We start from the raw sequence: 18,554 nt of genomic DNA, 5'->3' as shown, positions 1-18,554 counted from the left end.
GCAGTGCTCTTTATTTGTATAGAACAAGAAATAAAAAAGAAAAGTGGAGATAGTACTTGCCATTATTTCCCTCTCCAAAACAGTTTGATTGTTGCAAAAAAATTAGTAATCTGTCTGGTTTTGGCCAGGGAAAGTTTTCTGCAATTTCATTACATTGGTATGGGGCAATGTAGGAGTATGATTTAAAAGGAGTGTGATCTGCTGAAAATAGCAGATACAACATAGACAAACAAAATTAAAGTCAGTCCCTTGATTGCGAACAGGTAGAACATACTCTTCCTTTTCAGCACCTGCAGCTGTGTGTTCCTGGGACATTTGCAGGTTCTCCTGCACAGGTAAAAGTAACGGACATGAATAACAGTTTTAGTAGCTTGACAACTATTCATCATCTTGAGTGAGGAACTCTTAGTTATTACTAAAAGGAAAGCAAATAGAGTCCTTCTCCCACAGATATTTTTCAATATTTAGGATATAAACTCTATCTTTTTCTGCCTTTTTTTTTTTGTTTTTTAAATTACTTGAAATACTGTTTTATTTTTTTTCTGTTTGATAATGGAAAAAAAAATCCTGCTTCTCATAGATACATAGGAAATGAGGTTTGTGTAGCTTAACATATTCAAATTCTTCAGTATATAACTGTATAGATTTTAATTAGAATGTATGCATTTGATGTGCAGTTTTCATGGTATAATAGTAAAAGACTGGTGAAAGGAAAATTCCTTTAGCTCTGTTTGGGAGGATGTGATACATTGCTTAAGATATATGTGCATGTTTTACTTGTTGCCATGTGAGCTTCACAGCTACTACTTGTTTGCTCCTCAAGCAGCTACTCCTGTGCAACAAACTCTGGTTGAAATACTTCAGTCTTATTTAATTAAATAATCTTCCTTTTATTGAAGATGTGTATTTCACCTGGTGTTCTGCCTCTTAAAGTGGTTGTAGGAGAAGGAAGACTTACGGGATGATCCAGTGGTTTAAACAAAGATTGGGTGTTGGGGAAAAATGTGTTCTGTTCCCAGCTCTGTTGCACGCTTGCCAAAATTACTTGGCCAAGTCACAAATCTGTTTAATCTGTTTTTAAAAATGGGTATAATACTTCATGGGCGGAGGCAGGAAGGATGATGAAATTTCAGTGCTCTTTTCTAGCACTTTTTATGAAGAGCTATGGCTTGCCTTTTAAATCCTTGGGTTTTGAAGTGTCTTACTTTTTCTGCGGTGGAAACATCTTAGTTCTCGCCATTTCTGACTTGACTCCTCTCTCCCTGTTTTTGAGGACTGTTGGTTCTGGTTTTGCCACTGCTCCAGGCTTTCTGACATACCCTGTTCCTATGTGAATGCTACTATCTCTAAACTTTGGTGTGCCTAGGAGTGCAAAGAACACTGGATCTGATGTGTTATGATGATGTGTGTTCAATACTTCAGTGTTTTCTAATTAAATATGTTACAGAAATGCAGCGCAGCATATTTAAGAGTTGGGACTTTGAAAGTAGTATATATGGGAACATATAGATGCCTTAGTTATTTACTAATACATGATACATAATTGACATTACTCTGACCAGTTCTATTCCTAGTGTAGTTTCTAGTACATGTACATCTTTAGAGCGGTAGAAATTCTGAGGAATGCTTGTCTTAAGTGGTCATAATCCATTCTGTTAACAGTATCTGCAGTCAAAATACTGACTTTCTTGATCAAGCTAAAAGGTCCCAAGTTAGCCAAGCCTTATCCTGTTGAAAAGCATTGAATATGCACTGTTGTTTACAAATGGAGTTCTGCACTTCTTCTATGACTATTAACTTCTAGAAGCTTATTTTTCTGCATTTGTTCAAATTTCAACCTTTTAAAGAGAATGGGTAGAACAGTTGCGTAATAAAATGGGGTTTTTATGTAGTAAGTACAATACAGCTTTTAAATGAAGGTGTTGTGGTGGTTTTACTTAACTGTTTTGAAGAGAGATTAGACTGTGAGATGATGTACACTTATTAAACACCAGCAAACTTACACATTTTGGCTAGAGGACTTTCTGCTGGGTTAGTAAATTAGCTGGAGATACCATTGGCTCTTACCTGCTGGTAAGCAGAGTAATCATGTGGCTGGGAACAACTGGTGCAAGAGGCAGGAGCGAGCCTACCCCATTTGGCAGTGCTGAGCTATTGCATCATTGCATCCCATGAAGCCATCCCCAAGATCAAGCTTTTATTGCGAAGAGCCTGGTTGGTACCTATGCTTCAGGAATCTTGGCTTACAATTTTAATTACTTTACTAGATGATGTTTGGAGTGGGTTTCATTTTGCTTACTATTGGGGGTGTGCCTGAGTGTGTGAGAGTGTATGTGTGTGTCTACGCCTAGACTCTCTTTAAATTCAGTGAAAAAGTGGCATCCCTAGACCTGATTTCTCCAAACCAATCCAAGTTTTTCCCCTTTATGGGATTTACACCCATAGAACTGTCTGTTAATTTTCACTCACTGTAAAGGTGACTAATTCAGGTACAGGTTTATGCTTGGAGAAATTAATGTTTGCGTGCTATACCCTTTCTTTCTCTACACTGTTGTGCCTGTATCAGTATAGTGACAATAGTTAACATATATTCTGATGAAGGCTTCTGTTTAGTCTATTTTTTTATTCCTGGGCAGATTTCCACTTGCGTGCCTATCTGACTTGTTAAATCAAGTCTGTTATTTTCATTCTTTTTTTTTTTTTATCCTTCTGCACTTTCCAGCTGCCCCTTACAACAGCCGACAATTTGAGAACTTGGCATGGTTTGAGAAGAATAGCTCAGGAGGAGTGCTTCTTGAGGAATATTTTCCAATAACAGTGTGTTTGTTGTAGATTAAATAGTTGCTTTGGAGTCTTGATTCGTTCTTGAGTACCCACACAAGTGATTAAGGAAAGTAAGTTTGTGTACACTGTGGAGCAGTTCATGCATATAAAATTTCCAGAAGGTCCACACCTTCACTAGAAAAGTTTTAGAACTTTGCAAATGGAAGAAAAATTAAACTGGTTTGCACAATCATTCTGCAGAGCAAAGTTGGTTAAAAAATAGTCTCAGAATAAATATAAAGTCTTGATTTCTGTTGAGATACCCAGCAGTATCACCAAAGTTAAGCAAGTATGGGATGGTCCTTGGACATCAAACATCTTTAGGTACATAATTGTGAAATGTAATTAATGTCCATAGCTTTTGGAGACAAGTCTGAAAAAAGTCTGTTCTTTGACCAGACAGGCAGATTTAAGGGGGAAATTAAACACTGCTGTCTACTCAAAATTAGAGTTGGTAGGAAGCAGTTTTTGTCACTTTTCAATGGCCTGAGTTAGTCATGGATTTCTGTGTGAAATAAAGGACTGTTCTGCTCTTGGAAGCAGAGTTCTGTCTTGAAAAGCCCATCTAAAATAAACTTTGCTTCGTTGATTCAGGAGTAATCTTTTTTTCTGTGCAGCCTTGCCTCTGTGGGTAACTGTTCTTTTGGTAATGATGAGGGAGTTTTGGCATAGTTTTGCAATAGAATGCAGGTCTCTGATGAGGTAATAAATGAAGTCTTTTGTTACTAAAGTAATGTGTGATTCCTAAGTGCTTTTTTTATGATTATGCTTGCGTCAAAACACATCATGACCACACTTGTTCGCTGTACCTCCCCCTACTGTTTTAATTGTAAGAAATAGTAAAATGCCAAGTGCTATATGTTTGGCTCTAAGCAGTTCTGTTTGGTTTGCCGATAGCTTTTTATTTAGCACAGAACAGTATTATTATAACTTCAGTGTTTCAGTATGAACTTTTGCATCCCCTGGAGTACCCCACAATTGAGAGTGAAATGCCAGGCACCTCTGCAACTAGCTAACTTGGTAATAAAGGATATAGTGGTTTTGGTTTGGCTACCAATACAGCTGCTACCAATACGGAGCTGCTCAGCTATGATTGTAAATCATATGCTTTATGAAAAGTTTTTCAATGGTATTTACTGTTGCAGTGAAAGTTTGAGCTTGCATATTTGAGAATAGGAAACCATTGTTAAATGCAGTTACCTGGAAGGAAGAAGAAATGATGATTGATTTTTTTACTACTCTGTTGCAAGTGTTTTGTTTCTGTTTTTTTTAAACAGGAAACTCTTGTATTATAGAGTTATGTATGCTCTGTTGGGACTCGAAATGGCTGTTTGAAATTTGGCTAAGAGAGAGACACACAATCTTTTAGGCAAATTTTAATTTGTTTTGTATAGTTTAGAAGTAAATTTAGGGATAGAGACCACACAACCTGACTGCATACGGCTTTTGTGTACAGAGATGCTAAATACCCGAAAATGCAGTGTTTCTATAGGCGGAGTTTCTTTTGTATTCACAGGCTGGGGAGCCTCAAATTCCAGAGGCATTACATGAGCAGTTTTAATGAATTAGTGTCTGGTTTTCCTGCAGCAGATGTGACAAGCAGCTTTATAAGCTGCTTCCCATCGATCGCTGTTTTCTAGCTCTTTTGTGTCTTTCTTTTGCTTAGAGAAAAGCAACGAAGAGCTTGGTTTCTACAGTAACTGCTGCCTACATTCTTGCCTGCAGGCCAATTTCTTTCTCAGTTCCTGCAGCCTGTGCAGGGCTACTGTATTGAATTTCTTTAGGTTTGTGTGTCTTTTGGTGTCTGTCCCCCGCCCTTTCTTGCTGGTTTAAATATTTTACCCTTTAAGAAAGGAGGAGAATGCAGTGGGAATTTGTGATTTTGAGATATGTATTTTTAATTAACCATAGCACATTTCCATGACCGTAGCATAGCCTAAATATTTTTGCTGCTGATCAATACCAATGTTTGTGTGGTTGGTGCAGAAAGAAAATTAAATGACTGCTAAAACAAGAACCTTTGAAAATGTGTAATAGCATTTTCATTAATGCTTGTTTCGGTAGCATAATAATGCAGAGGAGGGGTGAGATCAGGTTTAAGTTGTTAATAGAGTCATTTACATTTAGAGCAAAATTTGCTGTAGTTGAACTCAGGACACATCTTTTTTGGTTTCGACTCTTTAATGCCCTTAGAGAAATTGTTGTGACCACAGGGTTAAAAATGCATTGCTTCTTCTGAGCTAGCTTTCTAAGTGGGGAAAGAAGAATTTGAACACCATTTTAGACAAGAGCATGTGTTTATTACTTGGTTTGTATTTGCTGCTGGTGGTTCAGGAACATTCCTGTTGTTGTCATCAATATTCTGTTGTCATAGGATCATTTTTTGATGCAGACAGGCTTGTTCCAGATCCTTCTGAAAGCGGGCTAGCACCATTCCTGTAATGAATAACAACAACTTTACATACTTCTTACACACTTGCTAAAACATGAGCAGGGAAGTATGTAACTTAGGTTTCCTGTGGGGGAGCCATTAATTTACAACTAGATCATACTTCCAGCCTGTCCTTTGAATTTGGTAAAAGTGTTTTGTTGGCCAACTTCTGATGATGCATAGATCTTTGCTTTTGAGTCTTAAGACATCTGAGCATATAGATAGGTGAGTGGTCTTTTTCTTTAGGGTATTTTTTCATACTGCTTTATGTCACTGTGTAGACAATGATGGCACACCTGAAAAACCACACAAATACTTGTGAAAAGTGTGCCCAGTGCTCAGAATAAAAAAATCTAATTGCTGGTTTAAAAATCTGAGGGTGTTTTGTTCCTTATGGTATTGGAGGTCGAGCTTGCTGTAGAGCCCTCACATTTTCTGTTTTTGGAGGACATGCTTTGCAACTATTGATGTTTGGTCAACAGAAATCAATCGCAAAGGATACAGAGAATTAAGGGAAACACACATGAGGTCATGATTCACTCCCCAGAGGAAAAAGCTGCCACTTTTTGAAGGGCAGTTGCTTTTTGGGTAACCTCTAGAAGTGTCCTGACTAGTAATGGCCAAACATAATTGAATGTAAATTTACGGTAAATTAGCCAAATCAAGCCTTAGTTTAAAACCGTGGAGGCAGGGAGTAGGAGGGATCCATCCTAACACAATGTGTATGTGTACGTGTACTTGTAGGAAGTGATGGTATGTTCCTGCTGGGGTAGTTTCTCACATTGCTGCACAGGGTGTGGTCAACTGCAAGCAGAAGAGCATTAAAAACTTCCTTTTTAAAAAGCTAGTAGAGGAGTTTGGCTTTATGTTTCTTTAATATAAATTTTAGAAGTAATTTAAAAAAAAATTTCCCCCCACCCCCCAAAATTTGATAGAGAAAAGTGGGTACTCCTTTCTTCTATTACCAACAATATAGAAAGTTTTACAAATGTAAATGTTGAAGCTGTAATTTCTGATAGGAGCACAAGGTTATACCTCATGTAGATGAACAAGCAGCTATGTAAAAAATTGCCCCTTGAGAAAGTTGTCTCTGTTTCAGACAACAAGAAAATAATTATAATCTGTTTAGTATTATAATATACTGGATCACTCTTTTTCAGTGTATCCATTATAAAATTTCCTGTGCTGTTAGCATTTTTCTTATTATGAGTAAGTTTTACAGCAGCACTTTTTAATGTAATCCTAGAAAAGACTTTGTAAAACAAATATCTGAACCGTTATTTGTGTTTAAGGTGCCAAGGAGATGCTTACTACAAAAAAAAAGCGTAATTTTTGTTCCTAATAATATACACTTTACTAGTAATAATTGAATGCTGGGAGTTTTCAGGTGGCTATTTAGTATTGTGACTATTTGGATGGTTTTATATATCTACCTTCATTATTAATTTGGAAACCCAGTTTTTTAACTGCTGGGTACTTTATCTTGAAATTTTGACGGTGTTTTGAAACAGCTCAGTCAATTTGTCTTTTTAATAAGTTTTGGTTTTGTGGATTCTGTTTAGGTCTATTGTATTTTGGAAATGGACTGCAGTATTGACTTGCAGTTCAATTAAATGCAGCCCAAAGTCTTAAAAATAAATTTTGGATGTGAATAATTTAGTATGCCTGCTTTTGGTGTTGAACAGTCAGAAACCTTTTGGCATAAAATTCGGAAGAGGAAGTTAGAAAGTGTAGTAATGTGTTTTTTTGTTTTTGTTTTGGGTTTTTTGTTTTTTTTTTTTTTTGAAAAGGGTAGGCTGAGAGGAGCGCCCACTTTGTTTTTGGTATGGGAATTGTTGCTTTTCTCCAAGTTAACAGAAGCTGCTATTTTCAGGTATCTCCAAAACATGGAGTTACATCTCTTCTTACAGGTTTTCTAGTGTTTTGCATGTGCACGTTGGGTCTGTGAGGGGAACCACGCTCAGCTCTTTCTTTAGAGATGCACCTTTTTCTCAGGACATGAGGGCACAACACACAGACTTTACAAAGTCTGAAAAAATCGATTAACTTTTTGAGCTTTTTTTAACCTCCATGGTATTTCTAGTTGTTTTTGTAAAGACTCATCTTTTCAGCCTTGCTTATTTAAAAATCAGTTAAAAAAACAATAGCTAGATCTAGTTTAATTTATAGTTTATTTCCTAATAACCATTGTGATGAAGTCAATAATAAATGAAGCAGCAAATGGAGAAAAGATGAAATTGTGCTCCTTGTTCCTTCATACTGAAACTTACCCATTAGCAGGAAGTCATACAAATTGTAATTTCCAAGTACTGTGTTCCTACGGACATTTAAATGCTGGCCGGTTTTGACGTGCTGGTTTTAGATCTCATTTACAGATGTGACGTGGAACAGCGCAGAGGAAGCGGTAGCCTTGCATGGCTTTCTAACCCTGTAGAGTGGGGGTCAGTGTGGTTGTTCACCAGTGACTTGGGATATGGGACAGAGAGTCCACGCTGCAGGTGGCAGATAATGCTGAACTGGGGGTGAGGAATGGTTAATATGCTGGTGGGCAGGGCTGTCATCTAGAGGGGCACTGACAAGCTGCAGGAATGGGCTGACGGGAACCATGTGAAGTTCAGCAAAGACAAATGTAAAATTCTGCGCCTGGGGTGGGTAGAGGCTGGGAATGACTGACTGGGGAGCAGCTCTGCAGAGGAGGACTGGGGGGCTCTGTGAGAGAGGAGGTTGTAAATGTTTCAGCAGTGCACTCTTGTGATCATGGAGGCTGGCCTCGTACTGGGCAGTAATGGTGTCTGGTGTAGGGCCCCCCATACAAACAAAACTGACAAACTGGAGAGGTGAGGGTAGGGCTACTGAGATGCTTAAGGAACTGGCACATGTGGCATATGAGGACAGGCTAAAGCACCCTGATGTTTTATTTTGTGGGGTTTTTTTTTTTCTTTTCCCCTGGAGAAGCCCAGTGGTGGATCTAGTTGCAGCCTTCCCTTGCCTAAAGGGTGGCTATAGAAAAGATGGAGCCAGGCTGTGCTTAGAGGCTCACAGTTTGAGGACGAGCAACTGCAGCAAGTTGTAACTAAGGAATTGTACCTGGACAAATGAGAAAAACCTTTCACTATTAAGTGGCTAATTACAGGAATGAATTGCTCAACTCTGCCCTTGGAAGGCTTCAAAATTTGATTAGACAGGGCCCTGAGCAACCTGGTCTAACTTGGAAATTAGCCCTGCTTTGAGCAGGTGATTGTGCTAGAGACCTTCAGAGGTCTCTTCCAAACTCAAATTTCTCTGTGATTCTATCTGAATGGTGTAAAAAACCACTTCTTGCTTGACTTTTAAAATGCAATTGAATCAAAAGTCAGCCTGGAAATGTGCACTGTAGTATTTTACTGGTGACATAAGCTTCAAAGTGTGCATGTCTTCTACCAGAAATATAAATAAATTAATTGGCCATGAGGATCAGTTTTCCTGGAGTGATGGGGAAAGACCATAAGTAGGTAGGTAAGAGGAATTGGAAAAAGGATTAATTTCAAATCTTCCTTCCATGGAAGGGAGGATGTATGTAGAAGTATGGTGATTTCCATGTTTTTTTGTTAGTTCACTGGTCAAAATAGGGGAGGAGAAGGAAGTACGAATAGCAGCATTTTAGCCTGCTGTACTGCCAGAGAAAACCTAAGTTGAAAAAGGTCTGTTTAGTGGTCCAGATGTTGTTAATTGCCTCAGTTTCTCTTTGAGGTGAGTTACAGGTTGCCCATGCTTGTGTTTAAAGTATTTGAAATCAAAAATTGAAAAAAAAAAAAACCAACCCCCTCCAGATGCCGACCGGCTTCTTTTTTGTGGGTCTTGCCTTCTTAATGTAAAAAGTTGAAGCTCTCCTTCGCTCTCAGTAAGTCAACAAGAATTTGAAAACTCTCACCTTGTTATTCTTTTAGATGTGTTTAAAATATAGGGGGATACTTAAGGTAATTGGTGTCCGCTGTCATAGTCAATGTAAAAGAATTGAACTACGCAGTTTTAACTATCATGGCTTAGAGGTTTATTAGTGCAGAACCCCTGTAAGCTATTTGAATGTAAAATCTGGTGGTGCTGATGAGGGAACAGTAGGAGGCAGCTTCTGTCTAATTTCTGTCCTGGTTCTTAAAAGACAATTAAAATGGAATAATTCAAAGGATACTGAGGCACTGAGTGTCATAGTAGGGTTTACGTACAGGGAGGAAATTGAATTCCTACTTCCATGTTTTGGCTCCTGAGATGGAGGCCAGATGGAATCCCTCATTTTCAGTTGGGTGGTATTGTCATATAGGCAGAATTACAAGTGTATAATTAGCTTTTTCCTGCAGTACGGACAGAACCACTGAGGGGAAGTGAGAAAATATTAGAAATATGGATGTAACAAAACTAGACTTTGCACATTTTCCCACAAGACACTTAATCTGGCACCCTACAAAGCTGCTAAACTCTTTAGACGTAGTGCCTAGATCAGCACCTCTCCGTTTTGCTGGGAGCTGTAGCAATAGTAAGAGTTTTATAGGGAATAGTTTGAAACTATTTGATGCTGCTTGTCTGTTTTGCAGTAGTCAACCCAGAAAGAACTTTTTAAAAAGAGAGTAATTAGGATCATGAGTTGCATGTTGTGGCACATGGGCGGCTGTTTCCTAGATGGCATGCTGTCTGTCCTCCTGTGGGATGCTCTGCAGAAAGCACAATGCAAGTACTCCTTGTAAGCAATAAACATAGAAAATTATTGAAGTGTGGGTACTGTGAACAGTTGCTTGAAATACATAACCTACAACAGTGGCCCACCAGTTAAATAGTGCTAGTTTATTTCATCACTTAGATACCTAATATACTTTTCATCATATAACTGTTGAAACATGGATGTTTTGTAAACATTTGTTTTTAGGAATCTGTTAGATCAATCTTGGTGGCTCTATTTGATTTCCTACTCCGAATGGCATCACCCTATAAAGGAAGACTGGTCGTTAGTTGGGTAGATGAGGTATAGAGTATGGACGGACAGTTTGCAAAACTACTCGCGCTCTTTTTTTTTTTTTTTTAATGTGGGTTGTATAGGTGAGTTTCTTCTATGGCAACCGTCCTGTGGTAGCACATCATGAAACTATTGTAAACACTTTAAACAGTGAGTAAAATCAAATTCATCTTGCTGCAGACTAAACGCTTGATCAAGTTCCTCCCTCTGGGTGTGCTGTGGTTTTTGTTTCGTTCATTGTATAACTAAAGAATATGCCAAAACCAACTAGATTCTGATCAAATTAGAACATGTTCCGTACTTTGATATGTTTGTGTTAATGCAAGTTACTCAGAAAATCTGTTGGTTAATATAACCTCTTCATTCTGCTTTTTGTCTGAATTCCAGCTATAAAAAATAAGCTTCTATTAAAAAACCTCTGTTTACAAATATGAATCAATTGACAGATGTGGTCTTTTCATAATATTCAGGTGTTTGCATGTTCCAACCAGGTAGTGATTTGTAAGTATATTGTGTCTTCTTTAATAATGCCATCCTTTCAAGCTCAGCATGTGAAATGTTGTAAACTGTAATAGTAACACCTTTAAGTTTTAATATAGTTGCTGGTTGTAAGTTCCAAGTTTGTTTGGCACATTTATAGCCTATACAGTACCTTTCATTAGTCAAAGCTTCTGGTTTTGGGGGTGCTTTTTTGGTTTTTTTTCTGAACTTGAGCGACATTTGAGAGCACCATGTGTCAGGTATACTTTGAAGTCTGTGCTTTAGGCCTATCTAAGCAAGCTGCCCTTACCTTTTTTTGCAAAAGATGCTCACAGAGTAGATAATTATTAATTAATAATTAATACGTTAAGGTAGTGCAATAGAGTAAGAAGGGAGATGTTTTAATATGCATACTTATATGGAATATTGGAGGAATTGTCGAGAGTACATTTTATGCATTTCCGTGTTTCTGGTACTTGTGTCTTGTGAAGATCTACTTTCTCCCCATCCTTACCCCACCCCAGCGCTGTAGGACTCTAATCATTATTACGTACTGGGTTATATTTACTAGGTGATAAGAAATCTAACCAGTGAATGAACATCTAAAGCTATGTTCAGTTGTTCCCATGTTTTTCTGAAGTTGAAATAAGTTTGGTCTGAAAAGCATTAAGTTCAATTTGCAGGTATGGAATAGCCTCATAAAATATGAGGCTAAAATATGACTAAAATTTAAACCTGTCTCTATGTCAAACATACTGTCGTTTACTTTCTCACAGGGATTTTTATTTACTCTTTAGCAAAAAGGATGCCTTTGGTTGGCTACCCTCTTTACATACACATTAAGGAGTCGTGTTGTCATTATTGATGATTAACTGAAATGTTTAGAAAACATTTTTATTAACAAAACAGCTGAGGCCTCTTTCAATTGTCACTAAAACAATATAGGCAAATAATACTTTCTACTGGAAAAAGCAAAGAAATGAGGAGTTACTGAAGATATTAAAAAACCCCGAAACAACTAAACAACTCATTGGTCCATTTAACTTCTTGCTGAAATGCATGTGCAGTTTTTTGGCATAGATTCTGTTCCTAATTTAGTACATTGAGCAAGTTTCAGAAATAGGTCGCCTGTTAAATTCGGACATGGTCCATACTGAGAAGTAAGACTGAGAGGAAAGCAAGGTCATTGTCAATTCTTTCTCTTTTTCCGGATCCTTGGGTATGTATTGTAGGAAAAAAGAATCACTGCAGTGCATGTGGCAAGGAATGTAGTGAAAATCAAATGCTGTCTTTGTTCTATAAATATCCTTAGAATAATTTTAAGAAATAAAACCCAAAATATATGAGAGTTAGTGTTTTTAAGGCTGCTCCACAGCTGAGTATTCCTTCCAATTCTTACATCACTTTTATGTTTAATATATTTTTCCGCAGAAAGGATCTCTTTTGTTTATAGTCTGTATCTCGCATTCATAGCTACATTTGTTAGGCCTGTTCCAGTATGCTGTTGTTTCCTTTCTTTATAAAACTAGATCTACCTAGAATCACTTAAAAAGACCCCAGTGTTTTCTAAGGTTTGTTTCTGGGTATTGTGTTGTTGGAAAGTCCTTTTCATCATGTGGAAGAGGTGTATAAATATACCTGTGTGTTTAGTGCTGAGCGTAGTCTAGCAGCTTAAGAAAGAGGACATAGTAAAATTATTTGAACTGTATTTTTATAGATGCCTTTGTTGAGAGAAAATTAAGTTTCTTGTTTGCTCAATCTGTTTATTTACTGAGAAGTTATAAATAGCCTGTTCTGTTTAATGGGGTTAACTTCTAAATGCCACATACAGAGATGTAGGAAGGAAAATGCTCAAAGGTGCATTCATTGTATTTTATTTTCCAAACCTTTAAACAATTGCACATTGTTAATTTATCATTAGTTTTGAAATTTGGGCATGCAATCTTTTGTAATTTTCGAAAGAGGGCAATTCATTGAAATTGGCTCTTCAACTCTGAAAAAAGGTATTTCAGTGTAGTACTACAACAGCAATACACTCTGTAAATGATCAGAATTAGGATTGATATGTGTTTAATAAGTATTTTAAGATAAGATAAACCAAATCCTTTAGTTAGACCAGTGTGTGTGACTGAGTAGACCTCAAATTGGCCAGCATTTATGCTCCTGATTAATTTTAATATCATGGACCTACTTGTTCATTTGCTGAAGCCGTTCTTTGGCAGCATAAAATAATAGCCTTTTGTCTTCAAAATAGTACTTCTTTTAGGGATAGCTGAAAGATCAGAATGAACCTCAAGAAATTTAGAGACAACATATAAACTGCCCTTGTTACAAAGAAGTGCATGTGCTTATATTTGTTTCCAAATTTTAAAGTTGCTTACCTGGGGATCTTTTACTGGTCACATTGATCTTTCTGTATGATGTGTAAAATGAAGATGGTTACAGGCAATTACATAAGATACCGTACCTTTTTATTTTAAAATAAGGTTAGTCGATACGTGCAAGTTATGCAGAAAACCTTACATTCTGTAAACAAGCGGCTTATGTATTTGTTTTTTATTTTTCAGCTGTACTTTCAGGTTTCCCAGCACAAACATCAAGATAACGTTCACAGCTCTGTCCAATGAAAAGAGAGAAAAACAGGAGGCCCCGGAGTCCCCAGTGAAGCCTGTGCAACCCCAGATCTCTCCCTTAACGATAAACATTCCAGACAACATGGCTCACCTGATCAGCCCTCTCCCTTCTCCCACAGGAACTATCAGGTATTTAAACCCTGCAGATTGGATATAGGGCAATGTATGGTTACAGACTTCAGACAACTTTCTAATTCATTTTTAGTATTTTGCTTTTGTGGTAAAAGTTTAGTTGAAGCTCAGCATTACCTGCCTTGCAGAAAACCGCCATTCTTCTAACTAATCAGATAGTTGCATGAACAGCCTTTAATATGCAAATTTAACATGTAACAGTTTGCTCAGGAGCCTGGCATTCTTAGAACAGCAAGGGAGCATATCTTTTTCTTGCATTCCAGATGATTTAAATTGCTTTTTACTCTTGCATGCTTATGGCAACATTTTAAACGAGATAAGTCTAAATTACACCATTTAAAAATATTCTGATAGTCGCTGTCCCCCTGAAGTTTATCATCAGAAAGAATGATTTTTGGTTATCATTAATGTGGAAAATAGACTGTTCTCTTACTATAGAAGATTTATTATTGATTAGTTGTTGCTGGAAGTAAACAGACGTTTTACTTAAATTACAGTGTAAGATGCAGAGTTCGTTGTAGGGAGGTCTTCTGCAGGGGAGGGTAATGGTGTGTTTTGCTTGCTGGGATGCTTAATTTGGTAATTGTAGCCATTGTCCGACTTGTTATTTGGGACCAAACTCAGTTAAGCATAAGCGAGCTGTCCTCACAAACTGGTAAAATTACTTTAGATACAATTTTTAATATTTATAGATAGTTCAGGAGCAAAAATTTCATTTAAAGGCACTGAAAGTTGTATTTCAAAGTCATATACAGGCTTCTGAATTTTTTTTCTTCCCTTCTCACTTCCTGTATCTTCAGTGAAGGACTGTTAATGCTTGATTTTTAAAAATGTAGATCTTGTTAATGAAATTTGAATGTAAGGATAATTGACTTCTTTCATGCTTGCCAAGATCTTGATCTCAATATCGTAGTGTTTAATGAGATCTATATAAATGGTGGAAGTAGAGAGAAGAGAGATCTAGACTTGACTGTATAACAGGTTTGCTTTCTTATTAAAATTCAGGGAAAACATATCTTGCTCAAGAAATGACAGAACAGCTCATAAATATTTCAGATAATATCACATATATCACCACAGCCTTTGCCTCGCTATGAATTTTGTAATTCTCTTCAGCGCTTTCATGCACCTGTTGAGTATAGTTTATTACCCCCCCCAAAAGACGACAGTTTTGAGTCTATTTTGAGAGCAAAGCTTGACAGTTTCTCTTCAAATCACCCTGTTTTGTAGAAGACTTGTAAACTTGCTTTGATGATACCATATGTGTCGCTTTGTCAATATATGCTAAAGTGAGCACAGTAGAGATGTTGTCAGTAGATACGTGAAAACATAGAACAGCAGTGACCTATATTTAAAATAATAAATTAGTTACACGTTTTGGCTCTAGCAAAGGATTCTTCCATAAAACACTTAAAAAATGCAATCTCCCTTGTATATCACTAGCAGCAAATTGTTGGTGTATTTCTTGTGGTGTGAAACTTGAAGAATTTTTTTTTAAATATATATTGCCCAATCTACAGTGCCTGCCTTGTTTCTGTACATAAAAAGGGAGGTAGCAAAATAACTTGAGAGGCCAGGCAGACAAACAAAACTTGGCAGATGTAAATTTATTAAACCTTTATTGTATAAATCTAAATAACATTCTCTAGCTTTGTTACTTGATGTTTTGAACCTTAGATTCAAGGTAGGTAAAAGATTGTCTTTGGAAATAAGTCTGGTTCTGGGGGCACAGCAGGCTTTGTCATTCTAATTCTTACTTACCTTTTTGGGAATTTGAGGACTGTGTTGAAATCGGTTACAGTATGAATCGCTGAGAAGTAAATGTCCTTGTAGAGGACTGCCAAATTTTTGGGGGGAGGGAGGGGACAGACATCACCCACTGACTGTCTCTTTCTTGTTGGCTAAATGGGAACTGTAGAAGAAAACAGGCTTGGTGCAGCTGTGGTTCCTATGGACTGTGCAAGGCAGGGGGACAACTGTTAGAAAGACGTTACAGTGAAATTACATGTAATTTTATCTTTGTTTTTCTATGATGGATAGCAAAATGTGAGGTATCAAGAGCCTCTTCTTTCATTGCTCAGCATTATCTTTTGCTTTGTAGCAGTGTATCTGCTCTGTTGGCCTAATACTGTGTTAAACTAGATGAGTCAGTGTTGATGCATCCCATATATAGATAAGCTTATGATTTTTATACATGTACATGTGTGTGTATGTATGTGCACATACCTGTAAACACTTAAAATAATGTTGTTTTAGATTTAAATGAGAATCAAAACTTCTTTTTCCTCACTGTATTTTCTCATATGTGCAAAAATACTGCACAGGAGAGAGGATATTTTTTGAGCAGACTGAATACAAGCATATGGCAGAAATTTCATGCAAGATGTGTTTCTTGTTTCAGATGAGTGTCTTGAAATTTGTGGTTGCTTATGTAGTTAAAGTGGACTTTTCTGTTGGCAAATCTTACACAACTATAATACAACCTAATAAATCATTAATCCTTTTTTCTTTTGAGGAGGAAAGCCCGAGCTTCATTTGACGGGTTTCTTCCTGCAGTGATTTTAATTCCCATGGATGAGTTAGAAAGGCTTGGAAGATGAGGTTTATAATGGAAATACTGACAGACCCTTAACTGTAGTCTAGAAGCTCTGGTAGAGGGCTTTTCTGCAATAAGAGCTTTTTGATTAGACATAATGTGGTGATATACTGTATAACAAAATAGTAGGATCTTCTTTTTATGCTCTACAGTGCTGCAAATTCCTGCCCATCTAGCCCCCGTGGTGCAGGCTCTTCAGGGTACAAAATGAGTCGTGTAATACCATCTGACCTACATTTAATGGCTGACAATTCACAGTCAGAAAATGACAAGGAAGCATCGGGTGGAGATAGCCCAAAGGTAAACATTGTTTGAAAACAAACCCATAAATTACATCTTAAGTGAATGTAAGGCTTCTGAAATTTTGTTTGCTAAAGTATATGTGCTAAGTCGCAATTCAACATTACAGACTTTAAAAAAAAATTGTAGGTTTTTGTCATAGATGTGAGATTTATCTTGACCTCTCTTCCCTTTGCGGGAGGGTCTGTATGTATTTTCAGTTATGTATCTGTTTATAGGCTATTGAAAATTCTTTACTTTGTATGTTTCTCCAAATTTGTAATGTTATCTTAAAATCTGCTAATCAGAAGAGCAAAATAGTCTTAGTTTCTTTTTTGCCTCAAGATTTTGGTCGTCCAAAAGTGCCTGAAGATAACTGTTTTCTAACTCTCAATTTCGGAAGGGGTGTGTATGTCTTTAAAGTTTATTGATGCAGACTTTTCTTTTTCTTACACAGGATGACTCTAAGCCACCTTACTCCTATGCACAGTTAATAGTACAAGCAATTACAATGGCACCTGATAAGCAGCTTACACTAAATGGAATTTATACGCACATAACTAAAAATTATCCATACTACAGGACAGCAGACAAGGGCTGGCAGGTAAATTTGATTTCTGGAATTTTATTTTTAGTTGTGAGTAATACTAGCAGCTATAAATGGTCATAAGTCAATTGGTGAGCCGAACAGCCCTTCACAAACAGAATTTGTCAAATGAGTGTGTTGTCTTTTTCCTGATTGTAGGTTCTGCAACAAAGTAGGCAATTTACATTTTTTCTATATTTGAAACATTGCTTTATTCATGGAATGGTATTCTCTCAATCTCGAGGAGGGGTGCATACAGTCTTTTGGGGAAGAAAAGTACAATTGGCACTGTGGATTTAACTATACGTATGCTATCTAGGAATGTAGTTTTGTTCTGTAACTTACAATTGTGTAAACATCTGTATTGTTATCTTGAGATAAAATTAAGATATTAAAAGTTACAAGTTCAGTTTTATTTGAAAACAGTGATCTTGATGATGCAGTACCATGAAGGAACAAGTGTGTGTTATCTGTCGTTATCTTGCACTAGTATGTGCCCTCTTTTATTTGTGCAACATAGTCTATTTGTGAATTTAATCGTTTCTGTACTGAGTTAGACCAAACCCTTCAATTCTGTAGAATTAATTTCTGCTTTCTTCTCATTTTTAAAAAGACCAACCTCAGCATTTGCCAGGATGACTAACTAAGTATGAATCAGTCTGGCATAGTCTTTCCAGATGCGCATAAAGGTTCAATGCCTTCACTGCTGTTTTTAGTTTCAGCAAAGGACAGAAGAGCACAATTAGCAGGACTGGCCAGTTTGCCCGTGTAACATTCAGACTGCACTGTCAGTCATGGAGTATCAGTTTCACTGTGTTGCTGCTTAGTGCAGTCATGATCTGCAACAGAGGCATGCTCTGAAGTTATTTTCAGGGAAGTAAAATTTGGAGGGACTGGGGGAGGGGAAAAGTGAGGAAATGTTAATACTCGCTGTACAAGTCGAAGACTAAAGAATATGTCCCCTCTCAGTAGAGGAATAGATTCTTAAATATTAATCACACAGTTATTTGTCATAGGGCCTATATGAAGGTTGAATCACTCTTAGAGGAATTCCAAGGTTACTGCGGAATGTAACTGTTCCTAGCATTTTGCTATGGTTTGGCCAGTAAAGGGCTTAGCTGTTGTTGTGGCTGGGAAGTCTCTTAAGAATTTTGCTTCCCTTGCACACAATGCAGACTCCTGGCTGAAGTCATACTAATGGATCTGGTTTAGCAGCAAGATTCTGTTTTTAAAATGTGGGTGTGCTTTTTGCTTCCTATTCTGAAATACCTTGAATATCTTTGTGTATAATGCTGCTTTATGTAAGCAGCATGGAACCAAACATGCGCATACATTGTAATGCATGGTTAAAGAATTCTGCCTTAGAACAGTGTATGTGTTTAGATGTGTAATACTTCACAAAACCAAGGTGATAGACACAGCAGACACAGTATGTTCTGGAATAATTAATTAGCATCTATTCATAAAAAGAATTGGAAAAGCTGAAAATTAGATGCTGTTCAGTCACTAGTCATATAAAGCACTGCTATAACACTAATAGGCATACCTCATGTATGAATAGCTCTGCTAGCTTTTATCCATCAGGTATTAGATTACAGGTGGGGTCACTT

General features: G+C 37.1%; 1 protein-coding gene across 1 annotated transcript in view; it reads left to right on the top strand.

Annotated features, from left to right (window-relative positions):
* FOXK2 (forkhead box K2) overlaps positions 1-18,554 on the top strand; it is a gene marked incomplete at its 3' end in the record, with an annotated part of 46,337 nt that overhangs the window by 20,140 nt on the left and 7,643 nt on the right. Inside the window, exons 2-4 of the mRNA XM_082008034.1 lie at positions 13,286-13,480; positions 16,232-16,379; positions 16,816-16,962. Of these exons, the coding sequence (XP_081864160.1) occupies positions 13,286-13,480; positions 16,232-16,379; positions 16,816-16,962 (490 nt within the window). The remainder of the gene's footprint in view (positions 1-13,285; positions 13,481-16,231; positions 16,380-16,815; positions 16,963-18,554) is intronic.

Source organism: Phaethon aethereus (genome assembly GCF_964289735.1).
Source record: "Phaethon aethereus genome assembly, chromosome: 18".
Classification (NCBI taxonomy): domain Eukaryota; kingdom Metazoa; phylum Chordata; class Aves; order Phaethontiformes; family Phaethontidae; genus Phaethon; species Phaethon aethereus.
This window is presented reverse-complemented; position numbering and strand designations above follow the sequence as displayed.